Genomic DNA, 18,670 nt, shown 5'->3' on the forward strand with positions numbered 1-18,670 from the left:
CAGGAAAGGGAGGTTTATCCTAGAAAAGAAACGATCTCCTGTGCAGAGACGTTTGACTGAAGTCCAGAACATATAAACACATCAGAATTATGTGACTTGTCCAGATAAAGCTGGCTTTGGAGCGAGCGTGATCAGACGGGCGTTTCTCCGCTCTCCTCCTGGCTTCCATCAAATCTGCACAATCCACTGATTTTAATTAAACTTTTAGCTTTCATTCTTTCGGTCCATGTTGCGATTTCATAGTAGCCAATACAATGTAAGCATACAAACTAAAAACGTCCAGCAGAGGGCAGTAGTGTACACAGCCGGAGTGAGGACCACTTTCTCCATGACATCTGGGGAAGGTTGGACTATTTCCTGACTAGTTTCTGTGAAAGAGATCAATTGCATCGTAACTGGTTTTATAACCCTTCATATCAATTGTATGCTACATTAATATAGTAGGTAAATTCCTCCAAATCCAGACCGTGTGCAGGAATGTGTCGATGAACACCAGAACTTTTCTTTCATTGCTTTGTTCATTTTCTGAAAAGTCTGCTGGCTTTTGTAAACGTAATTTTTCCTCCTGACACCCGACGGCAACGATACAGACTTCATAAATCACCAGACAGGTTTTTACAAAGAAGAAGCGTTTATTTGGCAACATATTCTGACGTTTATGTTACAAAAAACAGCGAGTGAACTGAAGAATTATTCATACAAACAGCGATTCAGCTTTAAAAGGCCTGGACAGGACGTACTTTTAAGAGGAGAGTGAACAAGGCGAGGATGAAAACACTACCCTGCTGAGGGGAACCCTTACACAGAGGAGGGAACCCCTACACAGAGCAGTGAACACTTACACTCCCTCAAAACTGTTCCACAGACAGGAATCGGGAAATTAAACGGCAAAGCTGTAATATTCCGTAGGCAATCAAAAGGGTGGGAGGAGGTGGAATTATACAAAGTGACAAGATGGAAAACAATAATCTGTCACCCTTAAAGTTTGGCACCTTAAACCTACAAGGCAATTTCCTCAGTACGCAGAGGGTCATAGTGGATGATTCTATTATCTATTGGACCATATTGGCAATGTAGTGCACTTATATTTCTGGGTCAGGATTCCATGCCAGCTTCTATTCTTAATTAATCAGCCTCAATCAATTATCCGATTTATAATTTTAGCTACATTCATTGATAACCCCATTAATCACAACAGTCCTTGTGTCCCTTACCATGGTCTGATCTATAACTTGATACAGGCGTTGGTGAATAGAGCTAATTAGCTGATTGAACCAAGATTAACTGGTGGAAGGGAAGACCTTAAAATGCATCAGCCCTCCAGGAACAGAACGAGCCCAGCCCTGGTATATACTGTAATCGTGAGGGGGGGGGGATGGGGACTTGGACTACAGCTGGTACTGCAGTACTGTGCGTGCTCACAAGGGGGCATGACCGTCAAGTAAGGGTCAGAGTAATGCCGTGGCTCCGTTTCTCTGGCGATTCTACGGCTCTGACTGCTTCCGGAACACCAGTCCAAGGAGATGACCTTGTTACTCACATCCAGGAAACCCAGCGGATACTGTGGCCTTCCAGGACTGGATTCTGACACCCAAGGTCTAACCAAACCGGTGGAGCCCCACACACTGACTCCCATGGCCTGTTATTCCTGAGTAGCATCCATCAATCAAATGCGTTCTGTAGGCTGCTGAGTTGTTACATTTGTTTACCTCAGAGGTTGACAGAAAATGGACCCGTTAGGCCCCGTACCACAACAGGAACCAGAACCAGGTCGGTCTGGAGTCTGTTCTTGGGTTCCCAACAGTATTTTCCCTCCTTCCTGTTGTTTCCCCAGCTAGAAACTGAGTTTGTTTGCCGGCTGGAATCCTAAAATACTTGATCGCTGGAGTTCACAATGGCCATTACTTAACAGTGACATGAGTAGAAGGCTCGCTTCTGTCTAGCCTGCACTGCAAGCATCTGAACCATCTCCACTTTCCCACAGTGAGGTCAGCAGATTTCTTCCATTCCGACTAAACTGAATTAGCGCTAGCCGCTTCGCTTCCATTACGAGCGTGTTAAAGGAAGCAACCGCTGGAGCAGTGTGGTTATACAGTTAACAGCTAGAATGAGCTTTGTGATAGCACAGCTTTACATCGTGTGGTTCTTGTTCAGCATGACAGAAGAGACTGAGGGAAAACAGACCATGTGCAGAACATCATTTCCCCCTGGATCTGGTTTTCATCTCCAGAGCAGAGGCCAATGAGAGGAAGTCGCACAGCTAAGCATAGACTGACCGCCCAATAGAAAAAATCACATGTGCTTTGTACAGGTAGGACTTCAACCTTCCCAGGTCGCCGTGACTACATCTAAAATGTGTGTGTTTGTGAGTGTGCGCGCACAATAATCAGCATAAACACAAGTCCCCCGCCAAATGCGCCAACAACTTTAAAAATACAAACAGGAAAGCTACATTACAAAGAGGAAATAAAAGGTTAGTGTTGGAAACAATTCGGCAGCTGAATCTTACGAAGAAAAAAATCCCATGATGCCTCACTGTCACTGGATTTATGGAGTCTCCTAATATTGGGCAGTGTGTGTGTGTGAGTTGTGTGTTGGGAGGGATTTATGGAGTCTCCTAATATTGGGCTGTGTGTGTGTGTGTGTGTGTTGCGTGCTGGGGGGATTTATGGATTTGATTACAATTTGTAATGTGTAAAAAAAAAAAAAAAAAAAAGAAAAAGGGGGTTCGGGGAGAGCGGTTCATAAGTATGAACCCACCATGACCGAATTTGGCGAAACGGATGGTTTCGTTTCCGACCGGTGGCTGCGGTTGGGCTGTGCTGGGATCAGAGTAAACAGCAGCGCTCTTTGAAGCTCTTCTTCCCCTTGCCGCTCTTCTTCCCGTTTTTGTCCTTGTTTTCCGACATCTTCTTTGCTCGCACCTCCCGCATCAGGTCGAAAAACACCTGCGTTTAAAAAAAAAAAAATGAGCAGGGTTACGGAAATGACTCCTTTAACCTTTACCGCGCCGTGTGGGCGATTCATTTGCATCTAAACTGACGCGAGGGTCTAAAATGGAAGCCGTACACCATCAGAGTCCAGGGGTCAGAAAGAAAAACTCCACTGCCAATCATTTCTTCCACCCAGGTGATTTCACTAATTTAGCTCTACCTCCTAGTTTTAGAACTGTGATGGGGTCTAGAATTCCAGGTGATTTAACAAAATACTGGGGAGGACTTGTACTTTCTGGACCTGGATTTAACACCTCTGTATACTAATAGCGGAGGCATTTATACAGCAGAATGTCTGCTGCATCTTTAAAATGTTCTTATACAGGCAGTGAGGGATTATTTTGAGTTTGATAATAAAGTTACTGGTTCTGTCACTGGGTTTTAAACATGTGACATGTCAATAACACAGCTGCTTAGGAGTATTTCGGGTAACTGCTCAACATGGGAGAGGTCATGAGAAAGGCACTGCACAAACATCCATTTCGGCTCACGGTAGGCACAGATGGTTTGATAACCACACCCACATGAGGTAAATAGTAGCTGATGTGCCCAACACCCACTCTAAGCAAGTAGGTCCGGTCAGGTGGTATCAATGTGCCAGGGGCAAAATGGTAACCTAGTTCTTTTCCCCTTTCCTTTAAAAGCTTTCAGACGGGATGTAATGCTTTGCTGATGTTTCATGGACTGCTCTTTCTAAATGAGTAGAACCAGGGCCCTGTTTCACAAAGCACAATTACTCAGTTAGCTGGACAACCGCACGTAGTAAAACCCGGAACCCTCCCAAGTCTGGAACATGGACTGAAGTAAAAAGAGCAGGTCCGGGTTTTGTTCAAGGCAGTTAACTCAGAAATCCTGCTTCGCGAAAGACCTCCCAGCTCTGAGTTACCACCCATTTCACATCACAGACATGGACACCATTCACTGCACTCAGCTCAAAGCTGAGACTGCAACCGAAACTCAATACAACTATTTGTGATGTCGCCCTGCAAAAACCCAGGAAGTCATAGCAGACTCTACAGCAGCGATAACCAGGCTTAGACTAGAATCTGCACTGACTCCAGAGCTGTGATATTGACATGTGTAAGTGTTGCGTGTGTGTTGTGGAAGTGTAGTGTGTTGTTGTAAGTGTGTGTGAGGGGTGAAGTGTGTGGCTGTAAGTGTGTGTGAGGGTAAGTGGGTGTGTGAGTTGTGGATTTGTAGGGTGAGTGTAGTGGTCGTAAGGGAGAGTGTGTATGATGTGGTGAGTTTAGGTGTGTTGCGTGGGTAGTGTGGAGGTTGTGGGATTGTGAGTGTGAATGTGTTGTGGCGGAGTTTGTGAGTGGTAATGTTGGAGTGTAGGTGTGTGATATGGGGGGTGTGGAGTGTGTAGGTAGGTAGTGTGGGCGATGTCGTCGGTGTCCGAGCGCACCTTGTCCACGTTGGCGCGCGTCTTGGCCGAGGTCTCCACGTACTGCACCCCCCACTCCTCGGCCTTGCCCCGGGCCTCGTCCACCATCACCTGCCGGCGGTCCTCCAGGTCCGACTTGTTCCCGACCAACAGCAGCGGGATCTTGTCCTCCTCGGCCTTCACCCGCAGGATCTGTTCCCTGAGGGACGGACAGACAGACGCTCAGCGAGCCAATGGCACGCCTCGCCCCCAGGTCTCCAGCTCCCTTCCTTAAAAAAATCTACTAAATCACCCCCATCTTTAACAGCGTCTCTGTTCTACGCCATCATCTCTGTTCAATCTCAGTGGTGATGATTCTCATCTCTATGACATGCACTGTCCTCTGTTGAGTTGTCTACGGCAGAGTTACCTCCGGCTGAGTGTTTATTCTTTTTAAGGGATATTGATGAACGTATTGATTTCTACTCAACGTCAGACTATCACATATCATCACAAAGGCCTGGAGCAGCCACACAGGATCCTGCTGCTCTGGCTGTAGAATGGACCCCATGCTGAACCAGCAACACGCACTATATATCCCACACCCCAATACAGTGACATGTACTATTATCCTACACCACAATACAGTAACATTCACACATTCACTCATTTATATCCTGCAGTGTGCAGTGTGTTTGGGGTGCAGTGAGTGGAGCTCAGTGTGTTCAGGGTACAGTGTGTTTGGGGTGCAGTGAGTTCAGGGTACAGTGAGGTTGGGGTGCAGTTAGTTCAGGGTACAGTGTGTTCGGGGTGCAGTGGGTTCAGGGTGCAGTGTGTTCGGGGTGCAGTGAGTTCAGGGTGCAGTGAGTTTAAGGTGCAGTGAGTTTGGGGTGCAGTGAGTTCAGGGTGCAGTGCGTTCAGGGTGCAGTGAGTTCAGGGTGCAGTGTGTTCGGGGTGCAGTGAGTTCGGGGTGCAGTGTGTTCAGGGTGCAGTGAGTTCAGGGTGCAGTGAGTTCGGGGTACACTGAGCTCAGGGTGCAGTGAGTTTGGGGTGCAGTTAGTTCAGGGTACAGTGTGTTCGGGGTGTAGTGAGTTCAGGGTGCAGTGTGTTCAGGGTACACTGAGCTCAGGGTGCAGTGAGTTTGGGGTGCAGTATTTCGGGGGTGCAGGCTGCCTGGCGTTCCCCAGCGCGGGACACACCTGAACTCGGCGGTGGCAGTGAAGGACTCGTGCTCTGTGATGGAGAAGACCAGCAGGAAGCCCTCTCCCGAGCGGAAGTAGTTATCCCGGATGGCGGCGTAGTCCTCCTGCCCCGCCGTGTCCAGGATGTCGATCTGCACCTCCTCCCCGTCCAGAACCACCTTCTTCCTGTAGCTGTCCGCCTTGGTCGGCTCGTAGTCCTCCACAAACTGAAACAGGAAACGCCCGGAAACCATGACGACGCTCTCAAAGCAGGCCCGGCCCCTCTGCGAGTGGACAAGGGGGCTCCAGACTGCACAGCCAGATATTTAAATGTCTCTCCCCAACTTCTCGCAGAAGACTGAATTCTTTTTAATTACAAAAAAAAAACAATGTGTCTAATTCATCTTGTACTTAACACACCTGTATCCACCCTCAAAGCTTCAGAATCGCTCTGTGCTAAGCTATTGGCAGCTTGTGTCTGGTGACTATGTTCTCAGGTTCGTGTTTACGGCTCTTCCTGAGTGAATGTAAAATGTGGACTTCTCCCCAGAGGCAGATGAGAGACTCACCTCGTCGTACATGAACTGCAGGGTGAGGGCTGACTTTCCCACGCCCCCACTGCCCACCATGATGACTTTGTGCAGGGCCAGCGAGCTCTGGTTCTTGCTCTTATTGGCTGCCATCGCTGCGATCCACCCAAACTGACTGACTGAAGCCTCCTGTGGATGAGTAGGTACACTTCAGTTAATCTCAAACTCACACACATACACACACACTACAGAGACAGAGACATACATACAAACATAAAATGAAACAGATAAAACTGTGTCTGTAAAGTAATACTTGCATTTTATTGTAAGTTCACGACACAAGAAACCCCCCCCCCCCCCCCAACACACACACACACACACAGTCCTAAAATGCTAGACAGTGTACTGACACAAATTTTATCCCTGATGCATGTGTCAGGGTGAAGCTCTAGAACATTCCAGGTGCTTTCAGTGACTGAAGGGGGATTCTTGATGCTTTCAGTAATTCAAAGAATTTCGTCAGGGAATCTGAAATGCTGTCAGATGTTGGCTTAGACTGTGACATTAAAGAAATTGAAAAGCTAAAGCCATTTTCTTAAATGTTAAAAATATCCAGACAATTAGGCCAAAGCAAACCCAGAGGGAAAGACTGGGCAGTAGTCAGTACTGTACTGACCGTACCGCTACGCGGACGTCAGCCCCAGTCCCACAGACCGACAGCGGGGGCGGGGCTAGGAGCGCATTATTGACACTTCGCTCTCAGGGCTCTTGGGCACAGGAAAGCTCTGCTGGATCGCGCGTGGTGCTCAATAATATCACACCGCTACAGTGTCCGAATGAATGGGGATAATGAGCGTTCGATAAAACTGCTTCACCCCCCAGGGGGCAATACCATCTATCCCCACAGCGCAGCGCGTTGCGTAGCAGACCGCGGCTAACACACGCAGCGCTGCGTGAGCCTGATAACGACCGAAATCGATCGAAATCGCTCGACATAGCCACTAATCATGTGACAACTTAAAAGTCCTGTCAGAGAAATAAGAAGTCTGTGTCTCGAGTTCAGCAGCTGATCGGATATAAAGGTTGCTGGTTTCAGACCCGATTCGTTTTAATTGATTATATGCTAATAGCTGTGAAGATACACCATGGAATGTCCAACTGTGGATATTTAATATGAAAAACGATCACTCAGCTGGCAGAAAAGCAGTTTTTTTTAATTTCCTTAAACCTCTGACACACTCCAGAGGAGAATCTACGTACCTCAGCAAAAATCACAAGTTTATGAGCGTTTGAGGTAGTCCGAGCCCACACACACGTCTACACCCAGTCACACGACTTTCTGAATCCAGTCCTAGTGTTTCTCACACAGGAAATTGACCTTAAGGAGCCACAATGGAGTCCTCGGTTTGTGGCTGAGGGTAGTGGAGAGATTTGTTTTTTGTGAACAATTTTTTTATTGTTTTTCATATACCCTAACCCCCTCCCGATCCCCAGAACTGGAAGAGACGGTTTACAGAAGTCAACAGTCCATTGCTTGAAACCTGAAAACTTCATCTGCAGCTGTATTCCAAGCTGTGATTGTGCTACATTGAGCTCTATGGATTGTCCCCGTAGATTTCTCAAGGAGAACAATATCATAAAAATAACCCAGCCATACGCTATTGTGAGAGTTCAGAGGCTCCATCCTGCCCTTCAGTATAGTCTTCTTAGCTGCAGTGAGACTGGCAAGCAAGACTTTCTGGTTAAATACAGTTTAGGGTCATCTGCCAAAAGCATTGCCTTATGAGAGAGTGGGACATCAACCCCAAGCATTATACTTAGAGTGGACGCAACATATTTCCAAAACTGTGTGATTTTAGGACACTCCCAAAATACATGTAGGTAGGTCCCTATCTCCCCAAGCATGCAGAACTGGCAGGTAGGGTCCTTCACTAGCCTCATTTGTGATCACGAGTGGAGCTGCATAAACACGGTTTGTAATGAATTAGTTGGTGTGAAAAATGTTTTGAAGATGAAAAAATATTTTGCCAAATAGTATCCGACTGTGGGAAAACACTCATCTTCCCCAATTCTCTATCCCACATTGTTGTGACTGGAAGAGCTCTTAAGGTGCATTCCAGTATTGTATTGTATGCAAATACAACAAATCCTCTATTTGGAGAAGTGCTGTTAAAAAATGAAATCAGTGGAGAAGTGGAGAGATTTAAACAGCCCAGGCATGGAAACAGAGCCTGGGTGTGGAAACAGAGCCTGGGTGTGGAGACACTGCTGTGGAAACAGAGCCGTCCGGTGCCGGCTGTTATCACAGCATCTAGGCTGCGCCCCTCAAGGGACTGACCTGTCCCCTGTAGGACTACCTTACTGCACACACATTCACACACTCCTACATTTCACACACGCACATGCACATTCACATAATACACATACCACACACACACACACACACACACACACACACACCGTATGCCCCCTAGATCGGCCTCTCTCTCTCAGACGGGTGGCTCGGTAACATTACATCACATCCTGTAGCGAGGTGTGCGCACGCAGACGTCCCGCAGTCTCCCGTCCCTCCCCTTCCTGCCTAACCCCAGCCACGGCCAAGGAAGAAACTTCCCTCAACATTTCCGCAGGCAAGGACACAAACCCGCCTTCTGTCCCTCGAAGAAAGCTCAAATCGGGAAACTGTGCTACGTAGCACTTAACATAAACTCACCTTAACGCAGAGTCTCCGCACCAGCGAAGTCTGAACAGCAGGTACGGCTCAATGTTTATATAACAAACACCACGGGTGGGTATTCCATAGAGGTCTGACCGCTCCCAGTGTGCAAAAGAGCAGACCAGTCAATATCCCTCACCTCTCTGTGTGACTACTGGTCTCTGTCTCTCTTTCCCTTTCTCCACCTTTCTCTCCCTCCCTCTCTCCCTCCTCCCTCCCCCCCCCCCCTCCCTTTCTCTCCCTCCCGGGGGAGTTTTCCTGGGAAGGCCGGGCTCTTACCCTCCGGGGCTTTCCCTGCCCTGCGTTACCTCACAGCCTCGTCAGCGGGCGGACAGGTCCGCTCTCACGCTGCCGGCTTCGTGAAAAACCCTCCGCACGCATCATCTCGTCTGACAGGTAACCATGGTAACGGACGCGGACTCCTCCTCAGAGCAAACAACGTTTCCACAAGACGCTAAAAAGTGCGCTACGTGACCAACTACGCGCCCCTCCAACCCCGCCCGTGGACTGAAGAGCGAGGATTTGAATCAATAACATAACCGGCTCCTTTTTTTTAGAAAGCTATGAAATATGACAAAGGGAAATTGTGGACTATAAAGTGTGGAATTTTTCATAAGTCATTTAGAAACGAGGGAATTTGAAAACACATCAACGCTGATCCATTTATCAACCAGGGCTCACCACAATGTGCTTCAGCAAGCAAAAAAACACATCTGCACCCTGGGCCTGTTTCCACACAGTTAAACAAAACAGCCAGCCGCATTGCATCATGGGATTAGCTGTAGGGATGGGCTTTTTTTTTTTTTGAAAGTGTAACTGCTTTAATGGAAAATGTCCTGTGGCCGTTTAAGAACAAAATGAAAATGCAACATAAAACAAATAATTCACAGGAATCCCTTTACTCTAATAACATTATTCATACTAAAACACACAGTATATTGTTGTGAATACACTTCATTTGCTTTAATAATGCAGAGACAAAATATAAATAAAACTGAGAAATTAAAACCTTATAAGTAAATGAAGTACGAGAAATTATTAGAAAATGCCGCAGTTAAATTTAGAATAACGCCAAAACAGTGTGAACAAGTCAGCGACACGACTTTCAAAAATTTCACCAAAACTGACATCACACGGGTGTGGTCTTCAACCAAACCACGGGACAGCATTGCGGCACCAGAGACTCACGGACACAGTCAACCTTGTGACATCATCAGCAAACAAATGAAAACTCTTTCTCTCTCTCGGGGGTTCACCCAGGAAGTCTCTCCTTTCCTGCTACTTCCTGTCATTGTTGTCATAATCCTTGGCAATGTGGAGTTCATCAGAGAAATGGCACAAGGTACAGGAAAGAATAACCACAAGAATCAGAACATGCTGGCGTCAGCTATTCCTAAAGGAGGTCAGTTCTACAAAAGCAGGAACACATGTGCATGAGCACACACGCACTCGCGTACATACACACACACTCACACACACACACACACACACACACACACTCACACACTCCACACACACACACACACACACTCTTTCACACTCACACACACACACACTACACACACACACACCACACACACACTCACACACACTCACCTTACTCCATGACACGCTCACATACACTCACCACACACACACACACACACACTCGCGTACATACACACACACTCATTCACACTCACACACACACTCACACTCACACACACACACACACACACACACACTCGCGTACATACACACACACTCATTCACACTCACACACACACACACACACTCGGGCCACAGCAGTGCAGGCCCTGTAGGGCTCCGGATCGGACGACGCTGCCATTGGGACAAACGTGGCGGCAAGCAGAAAAGGTTAAATGAAGGACACTTCCACCGAAATCTCAGACTGTGTGACTGACCCAGATGCACCAGTGCTGTGCGACTGCATCCATGCACACTACTGAAATATGCATGATGAACCTCACGGTAAGTCAAATTCATCAGGATCCCCGAAGGATAGCAGACAGCCCACCCAGTACCCTCTCTGTCTCTCTATCTCTCCCTTTCTATCTCTGTCTCTCTCTCTCTCTTTCTCTGCCTCTCTATCTCTCCCTCTTCCTCTGTCTCTCTAACTCTGTTCCTCTCCATCTCTCTCTGCCCAGAATTGATTACAACTCTACGCTGATAAAGATCCCTTGCAGAATTCCCTCTCCAAAGGGCTTCTCATTGGCCTGTAAGCCCTTGTATGGATTTCTGTTTGCACTAAGCCCGCGGGTTTAGAAGGGAGCCGTCCAATTAATCCCGCGCAGACAAAGCACTTAATGACATGCCGGCTATGACGGGAGGACGCGGAGGATCGGTGACTCACGCGGTCACCCCGCGCCGCGTCGTCGGCTGTGCCGATCACGCGTCCCGACGCCCTTCCGCGCAGCGGTTGCTAAAGGTTGCTCGGCTACGTCCAATCGGTGAGCGGATCCGGGTGACTGCCTTGGAGCGCTCAGCTCAGACTCCACGCTCTCAGTATGTAGGAACGCACACTGCAGCTGGATGGGACCCAAAGCAGGCTGGGAGTCACGGTAGGCCTGGCTAAGCGCTTATGGCGAGGCGCCACTCCCCGCGGCGACACGACTCGGCTAGCTAATGACTGATGCGTCTTTATTAGCATCTGGTCTAACTGGCTTGGGAGTATTTCGTTAGCACGTTAGCCCGATCCGAGCTGATCTGTAAACGGCTGAGCGAGCAGGCCTCCGCCGCCTCGGCGGTTTTGTTCCTCGCGCGTTTCCCGCCGGGTCCGCGCGCCGGGAGGCGAGGGGTTAAGAGACCAGGCTGAGCGCATGCCGTCCGTCCGGATCGTACGCTCGTCAGCTCCGAGAAAACCGAGCAGCGTGCAGCGGTCTGGCTGGATTCCAGTCAGACAGAGAAAAACAGAGAGAGAGAAGCGAGCGAGGGAGGGAGGAAGGCAGAGAGAAAAAGAGAGAGGAGAGGGGGAGAAAGGGAGGGTGATAGAGAGGGGGGAGAGGAAGACCGAGAGGGAAAGGGGAAAACAACAGGAGAGAAAGAGGGGAGAGAAGGGGAAAGTGTCAGAGAGAGGGGGAACAGGACAGTGAGAGAAAGGGACATGGGGAGAGGGAGATAGAGAGAGGACTCCCATTCACAAAAGCGGGTGTTAGAACGCGGGGTACTAGATGACTGAGCTGGGACCTGCTGCAGTACACGATGTGAAAAGCAGAGGTGCTGGCGGCCAATGGCAGTAAATGTTAAAAACAGGCAGTCTTCCTGTCCTCTGGCCCCTGCGCTTCCTGCAAGCAACATCACTTCCTGTCTATGTCCTTGCCGTGCCAGAATTCAGCCACTCTTCACCCAGCAGGAATTCAGGAAAACGAACCCACGACAAACTGCATCAGCAAAAATAAAAACCGTTAGATAACTGGGAATGACAAAAGCAAAGTTCTGCAGACTAGGCTCCTCACAATAATCCAGATTTACCTGAAAGATGCCCAGACATGCCTATGCTCAAACACACGAACACACAAATGCAAACATGCGCATGCATACACACACACACACACACACATACGCATGCACACACAGACACACACGCGCACCCACACATCCACACGCACACACACCCACACACTCACACTCACACGCACACCAATATTACAGGGCCAGTGTTGGACGGCAGCGGTCAAGTGCCTTCATGCTCGATCGGAGAGCCTGAGAGTTTAGAGATTTGTCAGCATACGACCGCCGGCTGAAATCTCCATGGTAACCAGCCGCCCTGCAGTTTCCAGTGCTGCGAGGACTGAGGGAACTCCGGCAGGATTTCCCCCGTGTGCCGTCTGAAGCAGGGCAGCTAGAGCTCCCAGATTGATCTGCCCTGATCTAACGGCTACGCGACACATCTGGATGAAGTGCCTGGCCAGACGACTGGGTCCGGGGCTCATCTGAGACGCGTGAATTATGAACCCGAGATGAACTGTGTAAAAGGACATAATGTGGCCGGGGATACAGGCTGAGTGAGGGATTGTGGGTTGGGGGTGGGGGGGGGGGTGGATCTACACTGAATGCTAACAGGACCGGGGAAAGAAGGAAACACAGGAGCTCTTTTCAGAGATTCGGGAAGCAGAGCGCAGAATGGCCGGTCTGTACCAGTCTCTGCATCGGCCGTGCATTTAAACCGAGGCTTCTTAGCAAAAAAAGAAAAAAGCTAAATAATCCCTCGAGAATTAGCCTAGCACAGCCCTTCTCATGTTAATTGGCTCAAGAATAGAAGTGAACAAACATCTTGTGTCCTGGGGTTGGCAGAGGCACCCTGGGGGAAGGGGGGGGGGGGTGTGATGCTTTGGGTTCCGGTTGCTTGAATTTGTTGGTGTGTGCTGGCCTCGGGCGTGGCCAGAATTTTGGTGAGCAGCGCTTCTTTTTTACATTCACAAGGACTCCCATTCCCCTACCCCCTCCCCCGTAACACTGCCCTGCAGCCTGCTACCCCCCCCGCCCCCCCCGACCATTCTGTCATCTCTGTTTCCTATGTATCTTCTGATTCCACCACTGTTTTCCTGTCTTTCTCCCCTTCCCTTTTCCCACAACTTTCCTCTCCACACCCCAACCCCCCAGTGACAGCAATCAGAAAACAAAGCCCCCCTCACCCCCACCCCCCTTCAGGCCCGGGGCTCCATAAATGGGTCACCATGACGATAAGACTCCCCTTCAACCCCAGAGAAGGTGGGGGGGGGGGGGGGGGGATTGTGCTCGAATAGGCAACATGCATGGAGCCTGAAACGCTCTCTACATCTCTAACTTCACACTCAGTGTTATATTTAACACTCACCAGGCCCCACTTGCTGTATAAACAAAATACATATACAGAGGACTTCCTGAAGCCACAGTAAAAGTGTTTCTGCTGCTCAGCTGAAATCGTGGAGGGGCTCGTTAATATCAGTCTGTGTGTCCTTAATGAACATAAACAACAAGAGAGTAACTTGATCTTTTTCCCATTTCCTGCTCCAACAGGAAACAGAGGCTGGGCAGAGGGAAACACATGCGGGGAAGCCAAGGAAGTGCACCCCAACACTGCTTCAGTTCCTCTGACTGGTGGTCAGCCGAAGCCCTCCCCAGGAAAACAGCCCCCCCCCCCTTTCCCCGTCCATGGTGTGGCAGGACAACCACTTTTCTTTCCTCCTTTTAAAGTGTTCAAACCTCTAATCAAAATCTGCTCAGAAGCAGTGAACTACTGATAAGGAAACACAGCAGTCAGGGTGACCCTGGATTAATGGCCTACAGCTTTATTACACTTAAGACCACGGGATTGTTTTTATGGATAAAGGGAAGGACAGGTAAATGGCAGAGCAAAGGTTCTCTCATGAATCAAATTAACACTAGCGCTAGCATGGATTTGTAATGACAAAGGGTTTGACCCACAACCTACTTGCCTGCCGAGCCCATGTAACAATCCCATGTCCCACAGACACAGTGAGACAGGCACAGTGCAGAACACGGCGAGTCCAAACACGCGTGCAACCCCACAGGCAGCGCTCAGCTGACTGCAGAGGCATTTCCTGCTTGAGTAGAGCAGCACAAGCCCCGCCCCCGGCTGCCGTTAGAGAAGGTGGACCTGCCCACTACAGCTCCCTGCTGATTTGTTCCATGAACTGCATTTTTTTTTTCTTCTTGTTTTTTCCATACTTTTCCAGACTTAACCAATTGGAGAACTTGCCTTATCCGGATTCTTGTGATTTGCCTCCTGGCAGACCCCCAGGTAGAGGACGAGCTTGTTTTTTTTTGGGAGGGGGGGGGTGAGTTATGGAGCATCCAGCTCCTGGCAGGCTGGATGGGGAATGCGTTTACTCCTCAGAGAGGACAGGCTTGCGCTCCTCTCTCTCAAAGTGCTGGCGGACACGGGGTGGATTACTCACCCGCCGAGTCACAAATTAAACTCGCCGCTCCTGACAGTGCTTACGGTCTCCCTTTCCGCAAACTGCCGTCCTCCGGCATCCGCGCTGGTCCGCGATCGATCAGGACCGTCCGTCTCTCTCTCTCTCTCACTTTCACACACACGTAAGCACACACACACACGCATGACCCTCTTTCACAAATGGGTCCGTGCTTCCAGAAATAGTCCCGAAGACACATTACGAGACCAGCCCATCAACAATGCCAAGGAAGCAGGAAAAACAGACCAAGCCCGCTGGAGATATCAGTCCCAGGACTGTTTAAAGGACTGGGAGGGGTATGATTAAATGCAATGTAGACAGGTCTGAAATGACAGGACAAGGTTTAGTGGGACTGGTTAAGAGGCTTGTTAAATCTTGCAGTACAGGTATAAACTGCCTGAGAGGCTAAGCATGCACGGTTAGAGTCTAGATAACGAATGTCAGCTCTGCTCTGCTCTGGTTAAGGGTACCTGCCAGATATGAGTTAATGAATGAATAAATAAATAAATAAATAATGGGAGCACCGTAATGATTCTACTAAGTTTAACGCAGTCTAAGCGCATGGAACGCCAATTCATTTCTGATTATTATTCTGCATTCTATCAAATGTATAGCCTCTTCCCTTTTCCGATCCAAGGCGTATTCATGCATCTTGCAAGCCTGTGGGCGATTCAGCTGTGGACTGACTATCCAATATACTAAGTCCAGGAGCAACCATCACCAATAAAAGCCATATTCAGGATAAGCCTATATCTAATGAAGTTCCAGACAGCTGAGTGGTGCTGGTGGCCAGGCTCGATCATCTCAGAAACAGGCTGAGAATGTGCAGAATGCAAGCTCGGGGAGCACGTTTTCAAATCACCCCACTGCTGGTCGACAAGAACCAGACTTGTGTGTAAAAACATGGGGGGGGGGGGAGCAAAGACCTTTTTAAGGTCACACTCGACCAAACACACTCTAAAAGCTTGACCCTGGTGTAAAAGTCTCCCGGAAGACGCATGAGAACGCTAGCACGCCGAGAAAACATTCAGGTACGCGCATATGCATTAGGGATATGCATTTCATTTAGTCTACACGACTATCCAGTCGTTCCCAAGATTAAGGTAAGTGTTCCAATAACTGAACAATGCTCGTTTTATACAGTACAGCTGAGCCCTGCGTGAAATTAAATTAATCTCCCTGTGTATGTAGCGACTTGGATAAAAACCTCTTCGCCTCCAGTCACGCTTCCAGGCGTGGTCGTGAAGGCGGCCAGTTAATTATCAGTCACTTCACAGAAGGTTATCTGTCTCTCCTGCTGAGCTAAGCAATTAATCAGTGATCCTTCTTATAGGCAGCTACTTGATCTGGCCTGGACACACGTGTGCCCGTCTGTGAAGCGTGTCCTCCCTGACCCAGTACCATGTGCACATTGCCAGTGTTTGTGGTCCCACTGTTTCCAGTACAAACGCACTCGGCCCGCTGAGGGCTGTTGACGTAGATTGGATAGCAGCCTGCACCATTCTTCCAGGTTCCATAGCAGAGCAGTTGGGTTGCTAGGAAATGGGTTTGGTCAGGGTAACCTGTCCTCTCAATTAAGCACAGGGCGGCTTCCACTGACTTCACACACAGAATCGCTGTGGAGGAAAACACAGCAAGGAAAGAACTGCAAGTTCCAAACCAGCTTCTAGAGTTGTAATGAGCAAGTAAGTGTATATCGGGGATTTCAGTTTGTTCACACTAGTGGACCATACAGGTTGTGAGGCGAGCTGCAGAGGTGCTTTAAAGTGTGTTATCTCACTTTCACCCCTCTCCAAACGGCTGTCATGTTAGCCGGTGCTACCCACACACTCAGCACTAAGGTCATGCGATTATACCCAACGGTCTGTAAGAGGGCCTTGCTCATTACATGGAATTTTCTGTTGCTGTGTGGTTAAGCCTGCTGCAAACTTTTTTAAATGGAACTTTCAATTAATTCATCAGGTACCCTGCAAAATCAGGTACAGTCCAGCCTCGTATGCAGAAATAAGCACTGATCTTCCAAACCAGTTAACAGGGCAATTATGCTTGCACAAATAGCTCTACCTACCAATGTTTTCTGACATCTTTGTTACATTAGCAGAGCAGAGTTTAATTATCCCTGACATATGTGCTATATTTAAATGAAATATACTCTCGTACTGTGGGGTGGATGGAAAAACCCCAATTTTGCTGATCTGTCAGATTTCAGCCAAGGTATATGCGGGCAACAGGGTGGCAGAATATGGGAGACAACAGACAGGGTTCAGAAACAACAAGAGACCGGTTCAGGGTTAAGTGTCAGGAACAGTATATTTGCTCAAGGATTAGTCTCAGGAAGAACAGCAGACCTGCTCATGGTTCAGTATCTGGAATAATAGCCGTCTTTTAGCCTTTATGACAGTGATTCGTTCTGTAACTACCGCGCCACCGAGCGAAACCATAAATAATATCGCAAAACTGCTTAACTATGAGGCATCCTAGTCTGCGGGAGAGCCCACGGTATACCGAAGGCCAAACTAAAAGAGTACGCGTCCTCTTTAGTTCGTAAAAACCCTGAAATGATGAACGAGGAAGTAATTAGGCTACCTGTATAAATCGCCCTACATGCCTCTCGTCTATCTGCCCCAGTGCAAAGTGGCGCACCCCCTTTACTGTTCTATTGTCACAAAAGACATGACGCCGTTGTCTTTGATTCTCGCTGAAAAACTGTCTGTTCTACAGATCCTACACTGCGACATCTGGGCACGACTGGAGAGTGTGTATCGAACATAATTGCTCGAGCCGTTCGTAGTATTGTTGGTTAACTGGCCAGCTAAATGTCACGACAAAGGACTGGATGAACAACCGTTTATTCTGACTTTTTAGCCTGGGGGTATTGGAAGCTTGACTAGCTAGAAATATTTCAAAACACCACTTTGATATAGGGCCAACATTACTATAAAACGGAACCCGTTTACTATGACTGCACTAGCGTTATATTCAAAACAGATGCGCAACTGTAGCATATGTACATACCTAACATAGAGCGGGCGTAAACTACAAACTTAGCCAGGAGTGACTTTAGGGGAAGTTTACTAAGCTTGCTAAGGCAAAGGAAATGACTAGCCATAGATAGAGCTAGCTAGTGCAGGTACATTACTCAGGCAAATGTAACGTTACTAAAATACAGAAATAACTTGTATAAGTTCTGATATCAACTGGGTGCACGTGGTCTTAATATTGCTCAGGATTTTAGGTGCCCCAACTGTGTCAACAGTTACAAATTAAACATCAGCTAGTTGACTACAACCCGTGCCTTCCTGTGTAATCCACCCTTCTCTTCTGCCACATCCCAAATAACCCCCGCCTTCCTCCCACTCAAACCAGCTCCTGATTGGGTCCGCGTGGTTTGTCACGCGGGAACTCTCACGCATATAGCCCACTATTGGTTGTCTAGTTTGTCAGTCAATCGACGCTAAACATAATCAGCTGTATCGTTTACCCAAATGAATAAAGATAACAGTCGGTCCCTGTACGACTTCGGTGTAAGGATCAATCGTTAAACATACTGATCAAAAACAGTTTTGAAAATCTTACCGAGTTTTAACCTTGAATTTCTTCTTTCAGGATGCTATCTTGATGAAAGCATTAATGTACCAAGGCATAGGGGAGCCGAGTTTCAATGCTTCCAACCGCTGCTACGGAACCCCTCCCTCCGGACGCACAGGCATTGAAAAGGGGAAGGAATTCAACAGGATGTGACGTTGCGAAGGGTTTTCTCCGTCAACTTAGAGAACAACAAAGAAAAGTTGTTTTCCGTAGCTTTTAATGTCATCGTGTTTGTTTTGATCTCAGGTGTATTGACTCTGATTTGTTCATTCAGCGTGGTGTACTGATAACTTCAGGACGGATTTCCTCCATTTATTTAAATTTGAATTGATATAGCCTACAATGGAAAATAACAATGATCTTGGTGCCCCCTGCTGC

At 48.2% G+C, this 18,670-nt stretch overlaps 1 protein-coding gene across 2 annotated transcripts; it reads right to left on the bottom strand.

Annotated features, from left to right (window-relative positions):
• Positions 1-612: 612 nt before the first annotated feature.
• ralba (v-ral simian leukemia viral oncogene homolog Ba (ras related)) lies at positions 613-18,430 on the bottom strand. Of its 2 annotated transcripts, none has more exons than XM_064326734.1 (5): positions 18,281-18,430; positions 6,110-6,259; positions 5,559-5,767; positions 4,402-4,579; positions 613-2,948 (listed from the first exon to the last, which is right to left on the bottom strand). In XM_064326734.1, the coding sequence occupies exons 2-5, from the start codon at positions 6,221-6,223 to the stop codon at positions 2,829-2,831; spliced, it is 621 nt and encodes a 206-aa protein (XP_064182804.1). In that variant the 5' UTR covers positions 6,224-6,259; positions 18,281-18,430; the 3' UTR covers positions 613-2,828. The 2 variants fall into 2 exon arrangements, with proteins under 2 accessions (XP_064182804.1, XP_064182805.1); XM_064326735.1 differs by lacking the exon at positions 18,281-18,430 and adding an exon at positions 8,784-8,928.
• Between the last annotated feature and the right edge of the window lie 240 nt (positions 18,431-18,670).

This window comes from Anguilla rostrata, chromosome 3, assembly GCF_018555375.3.
Source record: "Anguilla rostrata isolate EN2019 chromosome 3, ASM1855537v3, whole genome shotgun sequence".
Lineage (NCBI taxonomy): Eukaryota > Metazoa > Chordata > Actinopteri > Anguilliformes > Anguillidae > Anguilla > Anguilla rostrata.

What these genes read in the sequence shown, in the direction of transcription:
- ralba (XM_064326734.1), bottom strand. Translation starts at nt 6,223, where the DNA reads ATGGCAGCCAATAAGAGCAAGAACCAGAGCTCGCTGGCCCTGCACAAA. An exon ending in ACTGCCACCGCCGAGTTCAG is followed by an intron (nt 4,580 to 5,558) that starts GTGTGTCCCGCG and finishes TCCGTCCCTCAG; the next exon opens with GGAACAGATCCTGCGGGTGA. An exon ending in CGCGCGCCAACGTGGACAAG is followed by an intron (nt 2,949 to 4,401) that starts GTGCGCTCGGAC and finishes TTTTAAACGCAG; the next exon opens with GTGTTTTTCGACCTGATGCG.